Raw genomic sequence first — 25,951 nt, 5'->3', positions numbered from 1 at the left:
TCGGTCCGGGCACGGCCGCCGGTTCGTCCACCGGATTTTCTTCTTCTAGCCCTATCTCGTTGACCAGGAACACTTTTGACGGATCGCGTTCTGACGAATCGCTCTCGTGAATTCTTTCTTCGCCCATTGTTTTGTTGGGTTTTTTTTTTAAATATCACGGTGTATGTGAACATACAACCGCGTTAACTGGAAAATTAAACTATATAGTAGGTAACTATAATATTATAAGGTAGGTAATTGAAGGGCACCGGGCAAGAAGGGGATACACACAAAGGAGCGACAGCTTTTGGCAGGATATATATAAATATATATATAGGTCATTCTGAGTCAAACTCTGAAAAATAAAGGAGTCATCAACCGCACATTCATTTGGCCACGACTATATGAAAACTAGTTTTCTAGTCTTCACGGCTATAGTCCATGTATGACTTCTCAAGAGAACAAAAACAGAGTTGGTTTGCGCGTACAAATGTGTGTGTGTCAACAGTTTTTAATGCGCCAAGTTGGCCTCCCTGTAACGTTTCCCCCCCAAATGGACGTGTCAATGCACAATTGAATGGTACTACCAACTAAAAATAAATAAATGGACATATTTATATACTATTCTTGCCCTGTGCTCTTCAATTATTATTTTACTATAATTTAATATTATTATTTACATGCAGTACATTAATTCCGTTTATTGTTATACATGGGTTTGTAATGGATATTGAATACAACACTCTTTAGAAAATATTGGTATGCTAAGGTAAAATATTTGAATGATAAATTATTAGAATTTTAGGGATGTATGGGGATTTTAACGTATAGGTACTGTTCGATATTTAGATATTTACTGTTAGATAGCTTGTGTTTTTTTTTCAAATGTCATATTATTGAAAATGTCATATGTATATTAATATCAAAACGTAAGACTTAAAATCACTCTCAAACTGTTAGTCTTATTTATAACTCAGCAAAATTTTGATAAAAAAAAAAAGCTTAAAATTATATTACCTGTTAATTGTGATTTTTGAAAATCTGATATCCGACGAATTGGTTGAGAATGTAAAAACAACGAACTATAAACATATAGTTTTTTCAGAAAATGACATTAAAAAAAAAATTAATAGTCAAAAGAAATAATTAATGTCATCTTTCGATGGCCATTGTACGTTGATGGTGTTGCCATAGATTGTGTGTGTGTGTGTGTGCCTAATGTTGTCTCTTTGGATTTTAAACGTAAATATTTCAAAGATAATAATAATTGTAGCCATAAATTTACATGAAACAAATCTTCTGTATACATAAAAGAAGAAGTCCTGACTGACTGATTCATAATGAACGCACAGCCTAAACTATGATAGCTAGCAACTTTCAGGGTATATTTGTATTATAGTCTAGGTGTGCAATAAGAAAGGATTTTGAATGATTTTAATTTTAAAGGTTTCAAATGGGCCAAAAACCAAATTTAGTAAAAGTAGCTGACTTTTTTTTAGCTTTTGTTTTTCTCAGGCGGGTCTATGTCGTGTGATGTGTGGCTCTGTAGCTCTAATAGTCGATCACTATTATTTTTAATTTCGTGTTGTTACATTTTAAGAAACACAACAGACCTGTAAAGCCCTTACAGGTCTGTTGTGTGAAAAAAATTGAATATAAATATATATTGTTTTTATTTTTCAAGGATTTTATATTGTGTTAGACAACGCTTTATTTTAAACGTTATTTTGGGTGATTTACACCTAAAAAGATATTGCTTCCACAGCGAGTTACACCCAAAGGGCAACGCCGGGTAATTCAGCTAGTTCATTATAAAAAAAGAAAAAATTGCTAAAAGTTTTTCGAAAAGATTTAAAACGGGCATTGTCTATGCCGGCGAGCCTTTGACGACGATTTCTGTCCTATGCGCTCCTGGTACGTTTAGCGTCGTACAGCGAAGGGTAACGATCCCCTTTTCATACACAATCGAGCTCGGTGGGTTAACCCAAATCGATAGTACAGTGTAATGCCTCGTTTTAAAATTCCTTACCTACTAGGAGTGCATAAACCGAGATTTACAGGCAAAGGCTGCGAAGCAATGGCAGTAAAATGTATACATTAAAAATAAAGTGTAAACCGAAACAATATATAGTGAACAATGGAAGGAGGGTTCAATTTTGGCAATCCACATCATATTTATCTGTATTAGGGTGGTATACAGCACAATTATTATAGTGGTACATACTGGTAAAAAGAATGGATACGACTCACGTGAAAAGTAAGAAAGAACTTGATATGTTTCCGCAAGGAAAATAAGATGGAGTCGATTATGGAGCCAAGATAGAAACATAGACTGATGTTTTAGAGAACATTTGACTACAGATTCGAATTAATAGAGTTCAAAGTAATATTCATTTGAGTTGAAGTTCAATTACTAACAATAATATCATATTCGTCGGAAGTACGTTTATTTGTAAAAATAAGTTTTTACATATTATAATACATCATGAACATAGTTTAATACCTACATTGAACAGTTATAGGTAATCTTAATTTTCTATCAATGTATTTATTAATCGTTTAGTTACTCTCAGTTATTAAATAATTTGTACACCACATTTCAGATTTCCGAGGTTTTCAAAGATTTTTAATGATATTATTTATTACCCATTAATACCAAAAATATAGATTAATAATATTTAGATTTAGCAATGCGGAAATTTTTAAGAATATTTTTTTTTATACTTAATTTATAACAATATATGTTTATTTTATGCATTACTCATGAACAACTCATGAACAATACATACTTTCAGAATAAAATAAAAATTCTCCATTACAATGTTAAAAAATTTAGTTTAATTATTTAAGAAGTATAATTTATAATAATTGTAATAAATAGGTTATTCTTTATAAAGAGTAACTTTTTTGTAAGAAACACAGCTTTGACAAAAACAGATATATTTTTAATTATACCCGCAAATTTTGGCAATAATTAAAAACACAATTTTTTTTTTAATTCTATAATGGCTTTCTTAAAATTGTTGATAATGAAAAAGGATTATGAAGTATTAATATGTTCTTGTTTTCGGTAGTGTTTTTTTAAAGTTATTTTTAATGTCCATTGTATGTGTAAAATGCAATAAAATCAAGTTTAAAATATTGACAGGCAAAAACCTACACCGTTACTTGCTGGGCAAAAATCTGTAGTTAGAAATGTTTTTTAAAAATTCAATAAGATTATATAGTAAGGTTTTGAACTAAAAGATACCACGTTTACATAGATCGCTCGATAGTCAACACGCCAAATTTGTTCGTACTTAAGTGGCTTACACCGCACATAAGGCTCTGGGTATGAAATTACTAATAACTATTTGGCAATAATTATTGTAATAGACACTTTGAATTTAGGTACTTACCACACAATGTTTGTAGAGAACACGCGGGTTTTTTACAGCAAACTGTTGCTGTAAGAAAACAAAACAAACCTTGAGTACTGCGGCTTATACAAATACATCATTGAATATTAAATGTTAATTTTTACCTGTATAGCTTTTAATTGTTTTTTTAATGTTAGTTTCCAAAGATTATGTATTTTGAGCAATTAATAAACACTGTGTTTATTTATTTTAATTTTATAATAGTTTAACATGATAATTTTCCAACGTTAACAGGTAAAACGTTTATTGCAGCACATGAGCAAACTACATAATGGCGAATAATGCCAAAAACAATATGGTCGTTGACGCTCGCGTACTGTTATTGATTTTAATAATTGGCTCACAATATACATATGTGCGCGAGAGGAAAACCTGTCAGCTGATAGCAGCCGATAAGCATTTATAAAGGGAAAAGTGTACGTATGATGCAAACCTTATACTACATTATTATACATTAATATTGTTCACGATAATAGACGGATAAAATGTTTCAAAAACGTTGTTCGAGTATTGTTCTGTACCTGGAAATATGTCCACAATAACTGCTTGAAGAGATCTACTTATAAATTGGGATATATATATATATATGGTTAGAAGGCTAATTCTATCTAAAAACCGCTATAGATTTTACTGAGTTTTCAATATTTAGGTACCAACTTGAATTTTCATTGAATTCCGGCGCCAAATAAATAAATTTGAACGTTTCTTAACTAAAAAATAAAAAATTTTCACCCACGAATTACATTTTAATTCGTAGTAAGTCTACACATTATAACAACATGTAATTTTCTAAAACGTACCTACAACATAAATTTCAAGGAAATAAATGCAAAAAAAATAAACAGTATGAGTTACTTCTGATTTAAGGTACACATTTTAATTAATCAATACAACATTTTTTTAAATCGATAAAATAAAAAAATCCAAGTTACTTCCAAGTTTTTGAATTAGAATAGATTTTCTTTATTCATTTTTGTCTTTTTCAGTAAATACTTTTCACTTAAATACGTATCTACATAATACGTTGAATAATATTAAGAGCTCTATGTGGCTGGATTGAAAGGAGGTAGAGAACCTATTATATTTGGAGAGAAAATGGCAAATAGTGTAACAAATTCTAAATAGTTTGAATCAGTTGTATTAAGTAGAAAAAGTATGATTGAATTCGGTGAAAAGAAGCTTCGAGGGTATATTATTACAGGGCGTATACCTATTATAGATATAGCTTCAGCTTATTACACAAAATCGTATTTCGACTTTTCACTCATGTTAATTTAGATTAGAGAGCACTCAAAAAACAGTTATTAAGTAGATACCTAAACGCTTGCCGAAGTATTGATTATTGTATACAATATTTGTCGGTCTAAACAGCTATCTTAACCCGTAAGTAGGTATTCTGTTTAAGACCAATTTATTCTTGAGTAATTTTTCTCCAATGCAATTTTATTCACTTCTCATTTTTATGACATTTATCTCTTATTTTGTTCACGATGCTAGTAATAATCATTAGTATATATAAATAATCAGGATTTTGTAAAACGAATAATTTCTTTATTGTTGTTACTGAAAAAATAAGTAGTTTACCATAAAACGATTAAGTATGTCTTGCTATGTCGTCGCCGCCTGCTGCAGATCTGTCTCTGATGAGTACATTGATAGCCTTTGAAGGAATAAAATAAGATATTATCAGTATAGTAGATAATGCAAATTAATTATGAACGGATGATGGTCATACTTCTTCGTGGCTAATTTTTAAGGTCTCCAAAGTCACAACATTGTTTCGGTCGATATTGTTCATATCGTCTATTGAATATATATAATATATATGTATTAAACAATTTAAAGTTCTTTGGACGAGGAAAATGGAATCAAAAGAGGAAGATAAAAACAACTTGATAACAAGTGCATTCTTAGGGATAGATAAGTTAGTTTGGAGTTGACAGAGAGGTTTGGCAGATAAGTGGATTATCCCGTAGTTGAGATGTTGTAACAATACAACTGTCCTTAGCCCTTGGATGATACTTCTGAATATAAAAGAGAAGCCAATAATTATGAACTTAAACTCATAACGTCGTCACCTCTAAAATTCAATTCGTTTTGTTCGCAGTTGTAGAGATTCCGCTTGTTCGAACGTTTTTTGTTTCCCGGCGCTTTCCTTTCCGGTAGAAAAGGCGTCTTAGTACCGGTGGTGCCGATGATGAGTACGTTGTTGGCCAGATCAATAGCACACTAGAGACATGACGAAAAAAAAATCTTAAGTCTGATTTGATACAATTATCAAAGGTAGAATCAGAGCACTAGGGATGGTTGAACGACAACTCGCATCAACAGCTTTATAACTTGTTTCAATGAGCATTGGTTCCTCACTCTTCATCATTGTGTATCCACTGATCTTTTTTTAACATTTTTTATCCCGTAATTTTCCTTTCTGCCTTTTACCAGAATGAATAATATTCCAGGCGGTCAATGTGCCGCCTGGAGTGCTGGGCTTGGCCTAACTTAATGGTGAAGAATGGTCATTTTTACTTGGTATCTTCTGAGCAAATCTAGTCCAAGCAGCATGTCCATCGGTTGACCGTCTAACACGGAAAAACTGGTGGTCAGGAAATCGTTTTCGATTTGCAACGAAACTAAATGCGCCCGGCCAACGATTTTCTGGACTCCCACGCCTTTAGCTATGCCCGCCCATCTGGTGTCAACCAGCCTCATGATGTCGCATTTTTTGGCACAGTTCACAGTGATTATGGTCGTCTGTGCTCCTGTTTACCGACAGATCAATAACCACGGTTAAGCTCGACGCAACCGAGGAAACCTCGAGGTAATGAAAACCAAATAGGTCACCGGAATCGACAAACGCTTTCACGGGATAACCGTTGACCTTGCAGTCGATGTACAACATGAACACGGAACCAAACAACTCGGGATTGTACTCTAAGGCCGCCTCTAGGTTAGAATCGATGTTGGCGTTCAGTATTTCTTTGGCTATTCGTTTTTGCGATTTCGCGTCAAACGCTTTGGACGTTGCCAATTTTTCCAGCAACTCGGATTTTTTCTTCCGCTCCGTTAGCTGACTCATCATCACCTTGGCGAATTCTCCTGCACAGATCGTTGTGGATTTAAAAAACGAGTACCTACTTGAAAAGGACATCCGTGACCGGTATTATTGCAACACGAACAGTTGAAAAGGCACACCCACGAGGGAATAGGCTTTGGAAATTTATCAAATTCGAAGGATAGCGTACCTACGCTGCCGGTGGCCATGGCGTCGGCCAGACGCCGGTTGTTCTGGCCCATCAAAGCCAGTTGGTCGGGGTTGGCGATCAACAAGCGTCTGATATATTTTGCATCTTCGTACATAATCTGAGATGAAGCATTTGGACGTATGTTGGCGCCTTTATGTGGGACCTGCTTATTTCCTGATCGACCAAAATGAGGTATAATACCTAATCGTTAATAAAATGTCTTATTAGTAGTGCAAACAAATTCACATACAATAATGTTTCGTAATCTCTGGTTCTGAACCTATATCTTTGTATTCCAAAAAAGCTATATATTCTGTTTTACGGAGCTACTTTATTCTCGTTATCTCTCATCATGATCTTAATCCATGTCATTTCAATGACATCCTCTGTTATTTTTAGATATTCTCATACCTATGACAACAGCTGTTGTCTATACGATGTAACCTATCCACTTACATTCGACCGTCTTATCATCGGACGTACCGGCTCGCAGCACTGTCATGTCGACGACGCCGCCATTCCGGATTAACTTGCCCACCGTGGCTTTAAGGTCGGTTAAAGGATTTCCGCGATGGGCCAAATGTATCCGGTCTGTCGGAACTCCACTTAAGCTGGCACACTTGGCTTTCAGGTCTTTCAAGTGGTTCTTACTCCCAACGTCCACGGTAAACTGTCGACCGTTTTCGGCCAACAACACCGTGATCCTCATACAGTAGTCGTTCGATCAGCTCAACTTCATTGTTTAAACACAAATCATAATACAATCCCAGCACATTCACGTGGACTGTTAATCGGCAACAAACAATTTCGATATGCACGTAACTATAGGCGATACTTGTGTCCGGCTGGCACAATAGACAGCTGTTGTAGACCAATACCAGTAATACCGTGCAATAGACCAATTCCTGCCTCCTTGTTCCTTATTAGCGAATCTCTTAGAATTTTTGTTTTCGAAGGTTTATAACGTTCAAACGTGTATTGTTTCAGGTGTTTGAAATAAGAGTTTTATTCGCAATTTCATCAGGTGTTTAACCTTTTGACATATTTCTCGTCACTTCTCTCTGTCAATTGCCAAAAAAAGACCAGGCAGCTGTCGGTTTTACTTTCCCACAATATTTTTCACCTGATCCTCCATGGTCGTGGTCGTCTCAAACGTCTTTCACCCCGCGGAACTCCAAGGGATTATATTTGCCCCAAAAGGATTGTGCCCGGGATCACTAATTTCGCAATGCATCGCTCGAGAAGGTAATTTCCTTATGAATTAACCAGTCGGAAGGCAACAATAAGGTTTGGCCCTCTCTGGGGTTGTTGCACTTATTTTCCGACTGCCAGCAAAACGTACAGACAACGGTAGTGTCATGGTAACGACGGCGGGTGCATAGTGTAAACTTTGTATATTTGTAAGTGCGAACAAAGGTTAATTCATACTCCATCCAATTGACAAAATGCTGAAATGGTGTGTGGTCGTGTTGTTGAAGTTCGTCCGGGTTATCTAGCTAAAGGCCGACGCCTATTCGCTGTACAATATAAACCAATTGTCGCCATAGATTGGCGTATGTGTTAAAACTATACCTTGTAGTTAATTCATAAAATATTATATATTATTATATTTATTTTTCATAAAGAACATGGCATTTTTTTTTGTTTTTAAGGGGATTGAAAGCGGACAGTTTTTAAGGAGTTATGTGTAGGCAATATTTAAGAAAAATTGGCTCATGGTTATAGTTTTAACGTGTATAATTGTTTCGCTATGGTTTAAAGCCAGTTTGTTCCTACCGCAAACAAATTTAGTCACAAAAGCCTGACAAAATTACGCCTACTTAGAATGATTGGATTTTAATTCTATAAAAATATTTGAGCTTTTTTCCAGGTTGTAACTTTGTCAGGCTTTTAGATTTAAAACGTCCAAAATCAAGACCGCTTTCAATTCCCTTATAGTAAAATTAATAATTTATTATGAACAATTACAAAATGTACAGTTAGGGCTGTTGGGGTTACAAAATCTGAAAAAAATAAAGAAATATTGGTTTTTAAAGGTAAAAAAACCTCAAAAATTAAAGTTAATTAGTATTTTTTGGGAAAAATAAAAAAACTATCAGTAGAAAGACAATTAGTAACACACAGCATATTATGTATGTTTATGAGTTATGAGTAAGCATAAAATATTTAAAAACAACGGTTTCAAGATGTCAAACAAAAAAAAAGTTCACATGAACTACCGATGAAGAATTTAAATCATGAATCCTATAAATTTAATTTTAATAAACCGTTCAATTTTAAAATGATAATTTTATATATACAATTTGACAAAAAGCAAGTAAATTGCCACAACCAAGTTCAAAGGTAACTTCATAACATTTATTTTTTAACAATAATACATGACAATATTATCAAAATAATCCACTAAACGTGAAATGAGAGGCAATTATTGGTAGATTAAACAAAATGTACAAATATCAAATATAATAGTCATTTTTTTTTGAGATACGCGTACTACGCAATAATGAACGTAAATAAAACGAAAACAAATTCATCGGCAGGTTAGGCATTGGAGCTGGCGTTCTTTTTCTTTTCAAGTTCCCGTTTTTTGGTTTCTATACTTTTGCTCAGTTTAATCGCTTCCAGTTCGTTGGCCACTATTCGTTTGACCATTTTGTCCATTTCTTCGATCAGAGCAGTTCGCATATTGTACACAGTCGTTTTTGAACAGTGATCATTCCTACGAAAACAGAGAAACTTCATAAAACATATGACTTACTTGTCCATTAAAAGTCTACGTACAAATTGATAAAAGCTATTACGATGATTAATATTAGCTCATATTGATTAATAATAACTTAATATGATTAGTTACTTAATTAAATTTCATGTTTATTAACAACAAAAAGAAAACTATTAAGACATATATTATTTAAACTAGAACATGTTGTCTGAAGCAGGCTACGATTGAAAAATCCACAACGAAACATGTTAAAATAGATTATAGTTGAGTTGTATTTTCAAAGCGAGATTGAAGAGTTGATTAATATTATTTATACCGACTTTTTTATGACCAAACAAAGTACAATGATTTTTACCTTGGTCCGAAAACTTTATTTAACGTGTTTGTGTACGACTTGCAATTGCTAATTAAGTTTATATTGGTTTTGTATCCGAGATTGTCGTTTTCGATGAACGGTTTGGTGCTTAAGTTGACGATATCCACTTTGATGGGCGTTAAACATTTGCTAGTAAAAATTTAAAAAAAAACATATACCTTAAAATTACATAAACATGGTACCTTAAAATTACATACGAAAAAAAATGTCAGTCAGTGTACTTAATAAAAATTTCAGTGTAGTTAGTTACCCTAAAGAATTTCTGAAAAATACGTGATTGAATTTGTGGTCTACGGATCCGGTGAAATCGTGGTTGAGCATACAGAGCAAGAATTTACTACTTGTCACACAAAGTTTGTCGAAAAAACTACTAAGTTGTATATGGAATCGCTCGTCGGCTATACTCGGAGTCAACACTGCGTTTCGTCTAAACCTATACCAGCCGATAACAGATTTCTGGAACATATAATATTGGTAATAATGTTAACAGAAAACTATTCATTGTGGTACACACAGTTATAATATATTTACCTCAAAGTTTTCTGGACATTTTTGTAAAAAGTTTTTTAGTTTTTTAAAGTCAATGGTCATGGGATTGACACACAATAGTTCATAAAAATCTGGTAAAGGATACGACGCGTGAACACCTGAAATGACATTAAGTGTTAACTTGTATTTAATTTAATTTTTATTATAAGTTAAAACCGTATTACTTACATATTGTTTCTTCTGTGATTGTGTTATTCAGCGATTCGTCCGTTATAACATTTGATACTTTTACATTCTTTTCACCAATTAGAAATCCAATCTGAAAAGTAAACATAATTTAGGTCAGGCTTTTCGTTTTGAAAACTTAGAATGTTTTATTCTAAGTGCCAAGAAAGTTTGTTTACACAAGTCAATTTATATTTTATAAAAAAAAGAATCATAAGCACGCTTAAATAGTAGATTTTGCGACTAATTAAAACTGTTACATTACCAACAAATGAGACCAAGTGGTAAATTTGTAAGAAATCCATATTCTCACTTACTTATTGAGACAATACATTATACGATACAATTTTGTAATCTTTAGTGCAATTGACTTTTAATTAACAGGTTTGACTTATTTTAAAGGTAAATTACTTTTCATACCTTTTTCAATTGACATAATTAATCAACCCTTAAATTTTTTTTTAAGTTTATATTCATTTAAATCATTGAAGTATTGTGTAGAAAAAGAACGACAAACTGTGGTTTTATAAAAGACAGATATAAAAATGTTTTTCAATGTTTTTTAAATGAAACTGTACAGTTGAAACCATAGCATTTTGAAATATTATTAATTTCATAACAGGCAGTTTGCCAAGGAATAGATCAGGTAAATTAAAAGGTAAAATATAAATCTTACAAACAGTTTCTTCAGAACAAATAGTTTAACGAGGAGACGAATCAAAGTAAAAACTAAGAAAAATAAAAAACTTTTGGGTCAGGAATTTATGTTAGGTAAAGAAGTGCTGTTTTCTTTTGTATTGTCACACTTTTTAAAGAATTTAACGAGAGCAACGAGCACACCTGGGCATTATAAAAAAAATGTATTTGTTTGAATATATTTGTCGTACAAAAAATAAATAAATTGATATTTTTAAACTAGTTTCACAGCTTGGAATAATTGTTTTTTCTATACCCACCGTATTCTTAGAACCGTTGGTCCGTTTTATTCAACTAGTAAGTATATCAATCATAAATCATATCCAAAAGGTAGTAAATAAATATTTTGTTTAGAAAATTTGTGGAAAACTATTTTTTGTTGGATAAATTAAATTTCTCGGGTCCGATTGTGAGTAGATCTGCGAATGGGGATTTCAAGTGAAAAGAAACATACAAGGTATCAATACCAATTTAACTCTTCTATTTTTGCCTTTAAGTTGATGTAGTAGGTATGTATTTGTCATGCAGGATCAGAGGGAACAGAGAAAGTTGGAAATACACCGGGAGTTTTATTTTTTGACCAGTTAAGTTCCAATGGGTATCCACAACCCTGTAAACCCCATGCTTTCGGTTAAGTACTGAGCATTTATTGGTTTTGAAACAAAACTGGAGATTTTTTTTGCCAACTCTGATAATAAAACATTACCTCTGATAAGAAGCCAAAACTAAACGGCTTTGAGAAAATTGCTAGATTGGTCAGTTGCGATAAGTCAGTTTGTTGCGGTCTGAGAAGAGGTGAAAATTATCTGTTCCTTGTAAAATTAAAATTGTTTTATAAAACAAAAGTTTCAACAATACCGGATCTTCTTACTTGGTCAATTTTAGTGGTTATATAAAATAAGAAAGTAAGAAAAGTTACCAACTACTGTTGCCGTAATATGCCCCATTTGTGTGATATTTCATTTAAGATTATGCAAGGCACTTAAAACATTACATTTTGATAGAACTGTTCTATTTTAAAACGATAATTTTTTCCCAACAATAAGAATGTTAACTGTCGCAATGATGACACTCAAACCGCAAAACACTTGAATGATATAATATTATTTCTGGATAAATTCAAACCCGTCCAAAGAAAAATATACCTGATCGCAGGGTTCTTTCTGACAATTGTACTCGGTCACTGCTAGGGTTGGAGTTGTCACCACAAATCTCAGGTTGTAGTATTCCTGCGACATATTTCTGTCGACAGTTGGATAGCTGGAAAATAAGTGGTCACCGTCAAACTGATCGGATTGAACGTTTTCTTTATATTTTGTCACCAAATAGTTTTAATTTATTTGTAGTTAAATAACAATAATAAGTACAATAATTACAGAGTAGGATTTAGTTTAATAGTTTACTTAAAGAAAAAAAATTAATAATAATGTACATAGTGTTATGATTATCAATGGCGAGATAACGATGTCGTTTTGTGATAACAGATAATGTAAATAATATCAATAAACTCAAATCACAATTCATATTTTTCAATTTTGTAATTTTTACTCATTACTGAAACACTTTTTTCTTACAACCATTTACACAATGTGTAATAAATATGATTTTGTTGTATTGCATTGTTTCAGATTTTCTTAACTTTTTACATAATTATTACAGTAAAAAAAAAACCCATTCAATTGGACAAAATGCGCATTGTGTTGCTTCCAAGTACATGTTTTGTTCCATTTTGTTTACAGAAACACAAGAGTGTGCTTCTATACTAGAATTTCGAAATACAAATCATCTACGACAAAATTTCGTAGTTCATCGTGTAATTTAGGGAGCATGACACATAGCCACAAAAAATCAACACGTAGCCACTCGACAAACAGCCACTCAAATAGATACCATAGACTTAATAAGGTCTAATTCTTATAAGGTCTATAAAGGTACCAACATATTTAAAGTGCAATTATTTGTAATACTAATTATTTTAGTTGATTACGCAGTCGCGACCCGTATCCAATTTAATATTTCAATATATTAATACAAATTAAATAGGTACATATATTTTATTTTAAAGTAGGGTAGAGGTGGCCACAGTGAGGCATCCAAAATTATTCTTCAAATAATTATTTAAATTTAAATTTAATACTACACTTTAATGTGTACGGATATATTCCAAAATGTCTTAGCTTTTCTAAACACATCAATAAATGTAATAACTAAAGCACATTTCAAACGAGAAAACTTTTATTAATTGTAGTCAAAGTATCAATAATGCACCATTACATTTGGCCCTCGTATATTTTATTCCAAAAAAAGCAATATCAGAAAATCAAATGTTTAAGATTGAAAAAAAATGGTAATTTTTCTCCATAAGGAACACTAGTTGAACTCAGAGAACGGGTCAAATCATTAATTCCATACAAAAAAAAATATGATTGGGAAAAGTGTGCAAAACATGCCAAAACATACAAGAAAAAAATAATAAGAAAGAAATTTTAAGAGACAATTTGCTGGAATCACAGCGATGACAATGAGCTTATTAAATGACAATACTAGTATTATAAGCAGTTTATTTATTATTGTTATATATATTTGAGGCGCATATAACCAAAACTGAAAACAACTTAACTCACAACAAATTTAATTTCGTTTTATGTGATATTATATTATTTCAAAACTAATATGGTGCAACCCTTACAAAAATGATTATTTTCCTGTAGATGGCAGCACTTAATCTGTTTTTAGCATTGATACTTAAATAATTATTTTCAATGTCAAAATGGCCTTTAAGTTGATTAATGTTTTACGGATTGTTTAAAAGGCATGGATTTTTTTACACTAAAGAGCTTTTATTATTTTTCTTGAAGTGGATTTAATAAAATAAAATAAGTACACTTTTTTGGGTTAACCCGTTTTGGTTCTATGTGCCTCAATTTTGTGTTGTATTATGTTTACATAATAAATAAACAATAATAATTTGCATATGAATATGATTTTTTTTAAAACTTACATTACATTTATGTTATGACAAAAAGAGCGTTGTTAAATTTTTTTTCGATTATTTTGTCCACGGAAATGAAAAGTAGCTTTGGTTTTTTTTTTGACGTGTAAATTACAAATTAAAAAAAACCGGAAAACTATTATATCTTTACACATAAATAATTATTTCAACTATTTTTATTGCTGTGGCCGCTTTTCTTTGAATTTTTAAATTTTTTTTGTGTGTTTCCAAGCGATTTTATGGATATCCTAATAATTGAAGGTAAACTTTAACTATTATCCCCGGAATTTCGTTCGCGTTAAAACAGTTGCGATCGATTAAATTTTTATGTATGCTCTTTGGCGGGCATAAGCGATTTTGCCAGATGTTTTGCTCAGCCGGGCGGCTGCTCTCACCCCCCACACAAAGATCATCGCCCGCACAGAGGGAGCGCAAACAGGGGTCGTTTCCCATCTACCCAAAGGCTAGTCGTGCACCGTGCATTTTGTGAACGACAGTCGGCGAGTGCCTATCTACCCTGCACAAAAGTAGTATTACATTTTTTAAACTGCGAATTTTCTTTCTAATCGTTTGTTTTATATACCGTTTAACATTGTTTTTTTTTCTCATACCGTTTTCACACCGATTACTTATTATAATATGGCTTCGATGGCCGAGCACAAGTATTCGGACAAGTACACCGAGATCGACGCATTGCGTTGGCCCAGCCGACGAAGCGATAGACGTCTTAAAGGAGCGCTTTACTTTTGGACCACCGTTCCGGAGACGGACGACTTCGAAATCGTTAGGTTGATGACCGACGAAGAAAAATACGCGGACAAATCGCTGATAAAGAAACACGACGACCCTTTCGTGGAAGCCAATGAAAAACTTTGGAAGGCATCAATCCGGGCCGACATGTTCCGGGAACACGTTTCGGACGTGTACGGCATGGCGACGCAAGACGTTGTGCCCATATCTTTCAACGACGAGTTGGGTAATTAATTATTGTTGTTATTATTATTATTATCAGTGTAAGGCGTAATATTTTTAACGGGATTAGGCCCCAGTCTGGAGTCGGAAAGGGTAGAAACATTTAAGACTTAAAGGCTCATTGCATGAGATCTGTTATAAAGGAGTTATAGGCAATATATAAGAAGGAAAAAAAATGCTTTAATACATTTCGACCGTGTCAATTTATTTACCGGTTAATTTGGATAAGCTTGAAAGTTACAGTTTTTTTATATAACTATATAAATTAAATTTTCAATTTTTCCAATATTAAAATCCAACTTTTGTGTGGGGACGGGAAGGTCACACGTTTACAGAAATTCCGTACATTCAAAAATGTAATAAAATATGCATTTTAAAATGTCAAAATAAGCAATTATATGTCTTTATTACAATCGGCTAAAAATCTTGGACGAGTTTAAAGATGATGTGTCATTTTCAACAAAAAAAACGGCGAGGGTCGGTCCAAACGTTCGTTCATATTTGCCATTTTAAACCCATTAAAGGTCTATTCCCACTAGCCCGGGACGTGACAGGGCCGGGTGTGTGTCGGAATCTGTCCGGGTGCAAGACAACAATTATCTATTGTGTTTTTGGTAAACGTGACCATTGTCACTAGTCCGGGCCGGTCATCCGTGCCAGATCCAGGTCGAAAAAATATCTTTGTCGACGATTCTCTTTCCGGGTTCCCGGACATGTGAAATAAGCAAAACATATCCATAAAAAACATTGTCTTCGGTCTACATATTATCATTGAGTATATATTGTATATATATACTATATATACAATATTATATAGGTATACAATATATAGTATATATATACAATACATACTCAATGATATTATTTAGGAGCTAAAAACATATGTTTCCATTTGGAAAGTCCGTGTTTATTTGACGTATACGGGACGAAGATAAAAATTGTCAGTATTAAGTTTTAAAGGTATTGAAAAATATAGTAAAATATATACCGACAAGTATACAAAAAAAAAAAAAATTTTTTAAATACCCATAGGTATTTTCTGAGTTAATGATTTTCTTATATCATATGGACTATATGTTTGTATATAAATTACAAATATATAGGTCAAAATTTCGGGCTATCGGTAGTATTTACAGTAAGTATGCTGTATGTGTGTTTTATCGGTATTGGTATTGGTGTGTTTTAAAATGTATTATTTTTATTTTATTGTTCCAAATAGCCTATTATTTTAAATAATTTTATAAAAAATAATGTATTTCAAATTATTATTAAAATCTTTAATTTAAAACTCGAGTTTAATACGTTTGCGTTTATGTTTAATATCACTCATTATTTGTTATTTATTATAATACTTATTATTTTACACGCGTACACGGCATAAGCAATACTAAATAAACCCGCTAACTCTTTGCTTGCAGACTTATGGGTTATGTCTAAAACATAAGAGTAGGTAATAGGGAATCTTTTAGAATTTTAAAACTAAAACAAAATTATATACTAATTATAGAGGGATAGTATGTTTGTTTATAATAGACCAATAGGTCCCATGGCCCGATGGCCGAACATCGTTTGATATACCTATACACCACAGTTATTATAAACAAATAATAATACTTCCGCTAAAATCTTAGGTTAACTTCACTCGACAATAAGTAGGCAACTAGCACGTGGTTACTAATTTCGATGTCCGACTTCAACTGATGACAAAATATTTTATTTACACTAACGGACACTGAATAGTGTGAATACCTGACCGGGCCGATCCGGACGAGCCAAAAACTGACAAGGACCCGGCCCTGACACGTCCCGGGCTAGTGGGAATAGACCTTAATACTTTATATTATTATCATATATTGAAAATAGCATATTATTGTTGTAGGCGTAAAATATATCTGGTTATAACTCGTCAAAAAATTACATAATTATTGACATTTTATGTCTTTTCTTTGGCACACAACCGGAAAAATCAACAGTTTTTACAGCGTTACCAAAAAACCTAACGGTCCTTATATAAACAGGGTGTTCCACTTATCGCGAACCACTCAATATCTCATAGGGTTGTACAGGAAATTCATATTTTTATACATTGTGATCTCAATTTTTCACATTTGTTTTTGTTTTTACCCCCCTCCCAACTTAGTTTTTTTGATAGCAACTTTTGAATCTTAAAAGGTAACGTATATATTTTATTAAATTGAGAATAAAGTACTACTAATTTTTACTGGTCGTTAACCAGTTTCGGATAATCATTTTTAAAGTTATAAGAGTTTTAAAGTTAGGACTGAAGGGGAAGTGCGGTTGGGAAATGCGCGCAGATAAAAATAATACTACTCCCCACCTTTTCTCCTGCCCGAAACTTGAAACTTCAATAACTTCAAAAATAGTTATCCGAGACTGGTTATCGACCAGTCAAAATTGTTAATACATTATTGTAAATTTAAAAAGTTAATAAAATATATACATTACTATTTAAGTTTCGAAAGTTGCTGTCAAAAAACCTAAGTTGAGAGGAGGGCAAAAACAAAAAAAAATGTGAAAAATTGAGATTACACTGAATAAAAAAAATTTTAATTTGTTATAAAACCCTATGAGATATTGAGTGTTTCACGATAAGTTGATCACCCTGTATATCCTAATATCCTTTTATATATATATATATATATCGTAATATTCTTATATCCTTATATCCTTATATATATATCCTAATATCCTTCTATGTCCTTATATCCTTATAAGTTATAACCTTATATACATCATTATATCCTCCTGCGGATATAAAATGTCTCCCGTGGTTGCGGACTCGTACGCAAGCTGTTATCTCAAGCTCCATCTCAACTCTATCTTAATCTCCAACTCCATCTCCACCTCCGGAACGGTTTATCTCTATGTCTTTGATTCAAAACGTATTGACCACAAATCAGATAAAGGCCCAACTTTTTTATTTATTTTTATTCAACAGGTAACACGTACTATGTGGCCCTCAACGAGGACACTACCGACGCCGACACGCTGTTGAAACGTATTCAAAGGTTCAATGAGCTGACCCGTGAGGTGGGCCTGTCACAAGAAGCCGCACTGCGAGCCGTGTGTTCGACGGAAATCTTTACCTTCCTAATAAACCAAGTGTGGGAAGCGGTCGACCTGAAAAACAAACAATACCTCATCAAGATGGTGGAAGTGATCGGCATGTGTATGTCTTTCGTTGAGATGTCCGGACTGCTTTTCGACAGGGTGTTCATGACGATGAGCGGCCACCTGGACACCTTGGAACAGGACTTATTTGAAAAGCTGGACGACGAATCGCAAACGTACTCGTACTCGAATCAATTCTTGCGGTACGACACTTGTTTCAACGTAGACTACGTACGCGAAAATTGGCCCAAGTCGGAGACGGACCAGTTGAACCCGATGACGTTGGCGCTGTACTTTAACGATTCGTGCGTGTATTCGCCAGAAAATCCGGACGGCGCGTGGCGCCAGGCTATTCCTTATTTGGCCTTTCACCTGGTGGACTGCGAGAAACACAGCATTGTCCGCAACCGGCTGCTCTTGGACGCGTTCACGTTGTTCACGTTGAAAGTGTGCGAACGCGAAATGTTCGACCACAGCGTCGTGCCCAACGAATTGGGCAACGTATACGTCATATTTGACGGTATCACGCCCGCCCACCGCACGTCGTATATATTGTCCACGGCGGCATGGATGGCCGTCGAGTCCCGGAAACTCCCTGGATTACGGAGCCTGACTCGCCTGACAAGCGCGGTCATGGATTTTAAAGTGCCTGGCTACTTCCGCGACATTAGTGAGTAAATCCTATCCCCGGTTGTGTAAACGGGTAATATTATCCTCTTTTGGTATTTTAGATATTTAATTCTTTTAAAAAATAATAATAGTAAGTTAGATAATAATTATATTAATATTTTAATCCTTTAATAACTAATTTTTTTTTGTACATTTTTTATTATATAGTTTAAATTATCAGACATTTTGGAAAAATAAGTAAAAAATGTATCCTACTTAAAAAAATTACGTTTATAACATCTGGTAGATAGCAATTTCTTAAAAACGACTATTTGGCGCCATCTGAGTTGAACGTATTTTTTTTCTAACAAAATAAAATAATATAATATACGAATTGTATATTTGAAGTAATAATGTTTTAAGCCAAAAATGTGTTCATTATACATAAGTCCCAGCTCTACATGCAGTTATACCGGTTCACCGAGTTGCATCACCAGCCAACACACCTGGACCAGTACAGACAGAACAAGAAAAGCCTGTGGTCGACAATGGTAAATATTACAAAAAAATTGTTAGATAAATAGAAAAAATTGTCTTACTTAATAGCCAGACATTGTACTACTTATAATTGGTGGAACTTACCGAATGCAGGCATCGTTGCAGTAATGTCCATTATTTTTCCATAATCAATGTTTTAAATAGAAATATTAAAACAGTTTGTATCGATCGGTGCAAAAACCGAATAGTATTGAAATAAAATATTAAAAACCCGTTTTTAAACTTCAGTTAAACCTTACTCTCCTTTTGAAGTTTTGGTTTTCTATCCGGTGCAATAATCAGTTATAAAAGTATAGTGTTTTTTTGTTTATTTAGTATAAAATAAATTGATTAGATTAGGTGAAATATTATTGCTTATTAGCATCCCTCTATAGTTATACTTACATAATATTATTTTACATACATGATTTTGGTAGATAAATACTAAATTAATTGCATTATAGTTGGTTGTAACTGTATGTAACCGTTTTTTTCAAACTGTCATCATTAATATGGTATGTATAGACAAAATAAAATGGTTTTAAATAATGTATTTTATTCTTACAAAAAGGATGGTACCGCGTTCTTAATTTTTCTATATATAACTATGCTAATCTTTTGGAAACATTTTATAATAAACAATTTTTAAATTTGGACATATCTGGTTACTGCATACAATTCTTGCATTTTATTTTTTTTTAAAAGACTGAAATAAATAAAATGTAATGTTATTTTTTAGAATGCTATTGAAGCAATCTATAAATACGTTAGCTTATGTTCCATCTGTACCTAGGTATATACTTAAATAATAAAATAAGATCTCCTGTAGAAAAAAAAAATCATGGTCATTTGTATAGCCAAATTATCATTAATAATTATGTATAATTGTATACATAATGTTGATTATGTATTAATATTTTTTTTTTTAAACTTTTTAACTCTTTATACTTTATAGATAATAATCAAAATGACAACCGTCTACCTGAAGACGAAGATGAGTTGGTCATATTCATTGGAGAAATGGAGATGCCAAATCGACAACAAACTGTGTAATTTACATACACAAATTACATATATTTGTCTTCGATTAATATTTTCATACCACTGGTTCTATGAGTGTTCATAATTTTTTTGTTTAAATTGGTAATTACATCCTTCTCTCTATCAAAATAAATGTTTAATAGATGAATATAATAAATACTTAGGTGGAACATTTGTATACAATATAATGTTAATTAAGTGTAAATAATATTTTTAACATGGCGTATTACATTTTTGTCAACATTTTTCTTTTTTTATATACCTATATTGTATTATTGTAAACCTCCCAAGTGACTTTATTTTAAACTTGTTTAAAAAATATTTTATAGTTTTAACATTAAAACTGCAATTACAAGGCTATTAGTTATAAATGTCCTGCTTATTAAATTTACTATCTATTAATTTTAATTTTTGTAGATTTTTTGACACGAGTACATTTTTTAAATTTACATTGAATTTAAATATTTAATATTCAAATATTTATAGTTATAAATTAATAGTTAATAAAATATAGTTCTTCAAAAAAGGTTTTTACCGCGAGAACATTAAAAACAAATTATACTAATTTAAAGTGAGTTAGTAGAGCTTAAAATAATTGAAATTTTGTCTTATTATTAATATTTAAAAAAAAATGTTTTTTGATCTAATGATTTTTAGTCAAATTATTTTTGTAATACAAAACAATACTTTTTTTTTGTATAAAAAATGTGTTAATAACATTTTTGGCTTTATTTGAACATTAAAATATAATAACATATAATAAGCGGTATTATAATTATTTACAGATCAAATATACAATTGATTTGTATACATACATCAGTTTTCTAATAAATAAAAAAAATAATATAATGTATATAAATGTTTATATAACATTTATGTAAATAAATTCTATAACTATAATAATGTAAAAACAATCAATATAATACAAATTTTGACCAAAATATGTTTTAGCTACAAGGGAATTTTTTTTTCCTAATTATATTTTACTTATCTGTTATCACATAGTTATACCTATGCAAATTAATTATTAAAATAATATAAACCTTACAATGTCTGTAACTATTTCATTGATAAAGATCTAAATATAGCTCTTAATATCACATTAATTAGGTAACCTATTACAGTAATGCAATTGATATATCAATTAGAGATTACTACAGCCAGGCGAGTATCCTAGGGTTAAACAAAAAAAAAATTTAGTATAATATGTACTATAATGTAATGACCCTTATTAAACTATAGTTTTTAAAAGGCCATTATATGGGAAATATATATGGTTAGTCATTACATTTAAAAGCGGTTTTACAATTTTTGATTGAATATTATTATTATTATTATTATACCTAAAATATAAGTTGACATTTGACAGAGAAAAAAATAACACAGGTCACAAGAGTGATGTATAAATACCTTAAACCTCTAATGGACTAGTTGGCCAAAAATATATTTCTATTGTTTGTATAGGTACACTCACAAGGTGGATCTAATAATTATATTAGTACATAAAAAAAAACATGTATCCATTATTGAAATTATTTAAGTCGTCAGATATGGAACCGTACATATTTTAAAAGCAAAGCCGGGCAGACCTTAACAAAGTAAATTATGGTATACCAGTCATAGTGACAAGTTTTGGTTGGTTATCAATCATGTTTAAAAATTGGGCTAAAGATATCACCACTTGTAACTTATACCGATACATCTTTAAATTTACTTTGTAGTTCAGGTTTACAGATTCTATCATGTTCTACAACAGGCATATTCACTGTTTGATGTTTTCAACACAAAAACACAAAATTCAATGTTGTTTCAGCTACAACAAAAAACAAAACAAAAATAAATATTAATATTGCATTTTCATAAAAATAGATAGCTTTAAGTACCTTGTACTCTAACATTTTGAGGAGAATGTCTTTTCTTGGGTGATGTTCTTCTATTTTAACTTTCTAGGTACTCGTCGTTTGATGCGAAATTTGAAAAAAATAATATATAAAAAACATATATATAGAATTTTTAGTTTAAATATAATTTATTAATTTTAATTTGCAATTATGATAGACCACTACATAATGTTATGTTATTGTACAAAAAATTGAAGAAGTTGAACTTTTTACCAATATCTTCAATTTGTAATACATACTAACTTATTGCTTTGTAATTCTATGGGTTCATCGTTGAAATCAAAGTATACGTAATTTTTGTTATGATTTCATCTAAAAATCATTTTCACTCTCTATACCTCGATTACCAACTTATTTAACTTACCTTCAAGGTAAAAAACAGAACTATAAAACTGTAGCAATGTAAAAATGTAATTAGGCTGTCTAAACATGTCATATCCCATTTTTTGTACACACGAGAGAAAATATATTTTATTTGTACAAAAACGTTTTTAACCTTTTTTGTTGAATTTATTTACTAGTTTAATATGGAACCGTTCATTTCTTGAAAGGAATCAATCCTTTATTTCAGTGTGTGATTTTAAAAAATTAACTGTAAATTGCATTTGGTTTATCCTAATTCAATTTACCTTTCCACTGAGATTTAATAAATTGGATATTTCAAGCTTATTTGGTAATAATTTTACATTAAGGAAATAATTATAAAAAAAAGCATTGTAAAATTTTCGTTATCACACAAATTATATTTATGTACAGTTACAATAGAATTAAAACGGGGACAATGACATTTAAAAAAATTAAATTGTGTTGTAAAAACCCATAAATTATAAGAAAAGTCGATATAGTTAAAAAAAAATTGTTAGTGATGTCATATTGACTCATATAGAAAATAATAATAACATAGTGTATACGGTTTTAAGCAATTTTCATTTTTTATTGACTGACAATACAAATTTTTAAAGAAAAAGTTGTGTACATCTGTGAGAATAAAAAAAAATTATACAGTTTTGGAAGACAAAAAAGTACCTATTATAGAATTTTAAACATAATAATGTTTTTTTTATGGTTAACTGCATAGCGAAACAAGAAGTCATAGTTTATGAAGAAGCATATTATTGTTATAATATTATGTTGAAATATGATGTATTTAAATTATTTAGTATTAGAGAAATCATTTAATCGGATATATATATATATTATAAACGTCTGGGTCTCGGAACGAATTGTTTTCTGTTCTTCCTGTGGTCCATAAGCATTTTGTTTAGCTCAGTTCTTGATGCTCTGGCTTCTTCCAATTCTTTTTGGAGCTGAGCCAAGATCTCCTTGTCTTCTTCGGTGAGTTCCAATCTAGTAAGATCACGCCTGAGCATTTTCAAAGTGATTCGTTTGTCAGCAACTAAAAAAACCATAATATTTGAACAATATAAACAATAAAAAAAAATAATAATAATTCCAATAACTACTCCGATTTAACCTTGCTGTGCCCATTGTAGCAGATAAGCAACAAGTTTATTATATTATTTTATTTTGTTAGAAAATACATACTTAATTTGGGTGCGGCGCCCTACAGTTATTAATAAAGAAATTACTATCTACCAAATGTTATAGACGTACTTATTTATTTTTAGATATATACTTTTTTACTTATTTTTCTAAAATGTTGTTATAATTTAATTTAAATAAGAAATTGTGTACTTTAATGTACAATAAACTACATGGTTAATACATTTTTTTTAAATTAGTAATTCAGTGAAATTGATTATAAGAAAAAAACGACTGAATGCTCAAGTGCATTACTATAATAATTATGTTTTTAAAAATATTTTACATTTTAGCTTCAACGAGTTAACTGAGAAGGTATTAGTTTTACAATGATATTTTTTTTTTGTGCCTAACGCTGTTATGATAGTTTTTTTCCCCGTTGACCAATTTAATAGAGTAATAACTCTATCTATCCATAATCGTATGAGTTTGGTACTTTGGTGTGTTAGAAGTAGAAAAAATCACTCCTTTCTCTTCAAAATTATAAAAAAACAGCCAACAAATTTACATATTTTTCAACTCAAAATTACAGCACAATATGGAATATTCTTTAGATTTGTTTTATTAAAGAAAAACCAAAAAAATGGAAAATGTGTACTTTGACCGTAGTAAATTTCTAGGTGCTATGTTTGAGTTAATATAAATAAATAAATAAATAAATATATGTATATATATTTATAACAATTTCAACCAGGATTTTGTTCGTTTACTAATATTGTCATTTTATAGGCCATTCGTCTCACCATTGATTATGTAATAGACAATGTCTATTACATAATCAATGGTCTCACCCACATTTTATTTTTGAATAATTGTATTTTAAAAATAATATCAATTCTTAAATAATTTTTTTTTGCGTTAACTTATAATATAGACTACAAAATAAGTACAGTTTTGTTATAGAATTATTGCATAAGAGCAATTTTTTTTATTACAACCCATACAATTAAATTAATTGTAAGACTCCAAGCATGTACAAACGTATCTAAATAATTATAATATTAATAAATAAATAATAATATTTTACACAATTTTTGGAAAAAATCTTGTCAAGCAATGATATACAACACATATGTGACGAAAAGCCATACACGTCTAGCACTTTTAAAAAAGGTAAATAGGTATTGAAAATACTTATTTAGAATTATGTTGTATGGTAAAAGTTTAAGGGCGATTGCATGCAGTCAGTTTTTTTTTACCAAAAAGCCAGTCAAAATGTCAAATACTTAAAATGGTCCAATTTCAATTCTATAAAGATATTCACGTTCTTTGGCAACTTTACTAGGTTATGTAGGAAACAGATTTTTGATTTTTTTTATGTATACAAATTGAATTCTTATACTGTAAAAGTTGCAAGTATAATTTATTTAATTACAAGTAGCCAAAGAACTTGAATCTCTTTACAGAGTTGAAATTGGACCGTCCTATGTAGTCGACATTTTGTCTGGCTTTTTGGTCTAGAAAAACCAAAAGATGGCTTTCACTCATAAAAAAATGTATTTAAACTACAATAATACCCTGAAGTTTGTACAAATTAACCGGTAAATTAATTGGCATAGTCAAAATGTATTAAAACGTCATTATTCTTTAATATTGCCTACACAAAACTCCTTAAAAACAGACCGCATGCAATCGCCTTAAATCAAATAATACAACCCTTAATAATATGGAACTTACCAAATGTATTTGAACAAGCGGCAGCAATCGGGCAAGGCAACGTAGTTAATACGCACGAGGGCAGTACAACTACTCACGAATACCAACTGAAAAAAACAAAATCAATATATAACAAAGACTCATGTATAATCCCGTAGAATTGCCACCCCATTCTACTTAAATGACGCACAGTTGAGTTGTCCTTAAAAGAAAGAAAGTGCTTACATAATTCGGCAAAAGATAGTAAACGAAATTTTTGTAATTTTACAGGACAGTCAAAATAAAAATACAGTACTTTTTCTGTTCTCTTCTGTTGGGAAATTACTTGGGGTTCTAGATTTTATATTAATCCATATTTTATTCAACGTCATAATATATTATTTAAACCGTCGCTTTGTACTACTGACAATAACTTCATACA

At 31.2% G+C, this 25,951-nt stretch overlaps 3 protein-coding genes and 1 long non-coding RNA gene across 4 annotated transcripts; 1 reads left to right on the top strand and 3 right to left on the bottom strand.

Annotated features, from left to right (window-relative positions):
* Positions 1–5,447: 5,447 nt before the first annotated feature.
* On the bottom strand, positions 5,448–7,349 carry LOC126836987 (protein DDI1 homolog 2-like). The gene is made up of 5 exons (XM_050570712.1): positions 7,097–7,349; positions 6,641–6,841; positions 6,240–6,494; positions 5,925–6,157; positions 5,448–5,627 (listed from the first exon to the last, which is right to left on the bottom strand). The coding sequence occupies exons 1-5, from the start codon at positions 7,347–7,349 to the stop codon at positions 5,448–5,450; spliced, it is 1,122 nt and encodes a 373-aa protein (XP_050426669.1).
* Positions 7,350–9,003: 1,654 nt separating this feature from the next.
* On the bottom strand, positions 9,004–12,574 carry LOC126836630 (BRCA1-A complex subunit Abraxas 1-like). Its single transcript, XM_050570201.1, has 6 exons — positions 12,294–12,574; positions 10,456–10,546; positions 10,270–10,385; positions 9,989–10,194; positions 9,718–9,867; positions 9,004–9,359 (listed from the first exon to the last, which is right to left on the bottom strand). The coding sequence occupies exons 1-6, from the start codon at positions 12,384–12,386 to the stop codon at positions 9,182–9,184; spliced, it is 834 nt and encodes a 277-aa protein (XP_050426158.1). The 5' UTR covers positions 12,387–12,574; the 3' UTR covers positions 9,004–9,181.
* A 2,063-nt stretch (positions 12,575–14,637) lies between these two features.
* On the top strand, positions 14,638–18,971 carry LOC126836787 (uncharacterized). The gene is made up of 2 exons (XM_050570431.1): positions 14,638–15,116; positions 18,072–18,971. Exons 1-2 carry the CDS (start codon positions 14,780–14,782, stop codon positions 18,920–18,922), a joined length of 1,188 nt encoding a protein of 395 aa, XP_050426388.1. The 5' UTR covers positions 14,638–14,779; the 3' UTR covers positions 18,923–18,971.
* A 4,440-nt stretch (positions 18,972–23,411) lies between these two features.
* LOC126837026 (uncharacterized) lies at positions 23,412–25,876 on the bottom strand. Its single transcript, XR_007685428.1, has 3 exons — positions 25,756–25,876; positions 25,552–25,637; positions 23,412–23,728 (listed from the first exon to the last, which is right to left on the bottom strand). It is a non-coding gene; the product is annotated as an uncharacterized LOC126837026 (long non-coding RNA).
* Between the last annotated feature and the right edge of the window lie 75 nt (positions 25,877–25,951).

This window comes from Adelges cooleyi, unplaced genomic scaffold (genome assembly GCF_023614345.1).
Source record: "Adelges cooleyi isolate 19-005CV unplaced genomic scaffold, UGA_ACOO_1.1 ACOO_flye_CR_arks_rails_tigmint_CR_PRNA_247, whole genome shotgun sequence".
In the NCBI taxonomy this organism is placed as follows: domain Eukaryota; kingdom Metazoa; phylum Arthropoda; class Insecta; order Hemiptera; family Adelgidae; genus Adelges; species Adelges cooleyi.
The sequence above is the reverse complement of the archived record's forward strand: the minus strand, read 5'-3'. Positions and strand labels throughout refer to the sequence as shown.